Here is a 2,099-nt window from a genome sequence, read left to right on the forward strand (position 1 = left end):
GTGGGGTGTTGGTTTTTTGTGGGGTTTTTTGTTTGGTTGGGGTTTTTTTGTTTGTTTTTTGGTTTTTTTCAGGTCATGACTTGAAATAAAGCTCAAGTAAATGGGTGTGGTGGCACGCACGGCTGCAGAAATGCCGGGCATGCAGGTCTGTGCTGCCAAAATCCTCCTGGCAGCACACCTACGCTGCTCTTCTCACCCCATTTTGCCCTCCCCAGCCCTTCCTTACACCCAACACCCTAACGCCACCATCCTCTGCATCGCCATTTCCATCCTCCTGAGCCTTCACCAGCTCACGGGAGCTGATGACCAGAAAACCCCAGCAGACTGGGATGCAGCCGCTGGGTGGGAAGCGCAGCTGGGGATAGCCGGCGGCACTACCTTGTCTTGGCGGATCAGGAGGGATGACTTGGAACCCAGCGTGGAAAGGATCCCCGCGATTTCCACCGCGATGTAGCCGGCACCCACAATAACGCTGCGCCTGCAGAGGAGCGACGATGCCATGTGCGGGCGTGCCGAGCCGCCAGCAGCAGCCGCCGGGGCGGGGAGGTTGAGCCCCGCTTTACCTGGGCAGCTCCTCCAGGTCGAAGAAGCCGTCGCTGGTGATCCCCAGGCTGGCACCTGCAAAGCAGAGCCCCTTTCGCACCCCTCACCAGCCCTCCTTCCTGCCTCCGCCTCTCAAAACCCGCTTTGCTTTGGCAGACCTCTTTCCAGGCAGCCCGGGGAATTTTGTCAGGCTCACCGGGAATTTCGCTGTCGGGAGGGACGGTGGGGCGCCCGCCCGTGGCTATAAGGATGTGAGGAGCTGTGTACTTTTTCCCATCCACTTCGATGGTAGGCTCAGGATCGGCGGTGAACTTGCCGTAGCCGCGAATGATGTCAATGTGAGCCTTCGGGGAGTAAGAGTTATGTGAGTAACAGCAGGAGGAGGTGCGAGAGCCGGCTAACGGAGCCAGGGCTTGCACAGACAGAGGACACCCCTTCAGGCTGGAAAAGTGGCCAAAAATCCAGCAGAGCCCGCGTGCCTGCTCAGCTCACGGGATAAATGCACCCTCACCTTCTTTACATTATTCTCATAGATCTCATTCAGGCGCCTCACGTACGCGTCGCGCTTGTCTTTAATCGTTCTGGAACAGAGCAGGGGCTTATTGTCACCGCCAGCGAATGAATCTACAGAGCTCAGTGAAAAACAATTCAATCCCTTTGGTACGTGGTGCCCACGCCGCAAAATAAAACAGCCCCGAGTTACCCAGCAGGCAGTAGCCTTCCCCACTGATGCGGGGTTTTTGTGCCTGCCTTCCCTGTATTCCTCTTTTCCGGAATCTTCCCATGGCTGGTTTACCACCCCTTCTTTCCAAAATAGAGCCACGTAATCAGCTCAGCATCCATCCACGGGAAGCCTCAAAGCAGGCAGGGACCCCTTCGGGGTGGACAACGAGCCAGGGGGCCACGGCTCCCACCAGGACACACTTGTTTCCAGCCGGCTCCTTCCATACTTACCTCCAGTTGAACTTGACGCTGGGCGTTTCAAAGCCATAGTCGGCGTGATCGTGGACAAACTCCGCGTGGACCGCCGCGTTCCACATCACCTGCTCACACAAACCGCAAGTCAGCTCAGGAAGACCGGTTTGATTTTGGGAAAACCCCTGCCATGCTTCCTGATGCCTCACCTCCGCCCGGAGCAGCCCATGGGACACGGGTCCGAGCACTTCACAGAATCTCGATGGCTCAAAACACATCGAGCCCCCGCTTCGTCCCCACACCCCATCTCCCCACTTCGACCCATGGCCGAGGCACCGCTGGAGCCGACGGCAAAAGCCCCCTTACCTTCTTTGGCACGCACCCAACATTGACCTAGGGGGAAATAAGAGCAAGTCTCAGCATCAAGGCTTAGTTTTTCCCAGGGGACCCTCTGAAGAGCATCCCATGTCAGGGCAGTACTGAATCCCGGTTCTCTGCGCAGGAAAATAAAGGCAGGATTATGGGTTTCCAGCAAAAGAGGGCTGTAACCACCTTCAGTGCCTCGAGGTCTTGTGGTTTGCCTGTTTTCCTTCACTTCCTTGAAGGAGATTACGGAAGATGCACGGTTTTCAAATACGAGT

The 2,099-nt window shown here is 56.6% G+C and overlaps 1 protein-coding gene across 1 annotated transcript in view; it reads right to left on the reverse strand.

The window, feature by feature from the left end:
- The window catches only part of GSR (glutathione-disulfide reductase), a gene marked incomplete at its 5' end in the record, with an annotated part of 5,537 nt that overhangs the window by 2,237 nt on the left and 1,201 nt on the right, over positions 1-2,099 (reverse strand). Inside the window, 6 exons of the mRNA XM_035888813.1 lie at positions 379-478; positions 564-618; positions 740-887; positions 1,055-1,124; positions 1,498-1,586; positions 1,825-1,851. Of these exons, the coding sequence (XP_035744706.1) occupies positions 379-478; positions 564-618; positions 740-887; positions 1,055-1,124; positions 1,498-1,586; positions 1,825-1,851 (489 nt within the window). The remainder of the gene's footprint in view (positions 1-378; positions 479-563; positions 619-739; positions 888-1,054; positions 1,125-1,497; positions 1,587-1,824; positions 1,852-2,099) is intronic.

The sequence above is a fragment of the Egretta garzetta genome, unplaced genomic scaffold (assembly GCF_000687185.1).
Source record: "Egretta garzetta isolate BGI_Z169 unplaced genomic scaffold, ASM68718v1 scaffold52, whole genome shotgun sequence".
Lineage (NCBI taxonomy): Eukaryota > Metazoa > Chordata > Aves > Pelecaniformes > Ardeidae > Egretta > Egretta garzetta.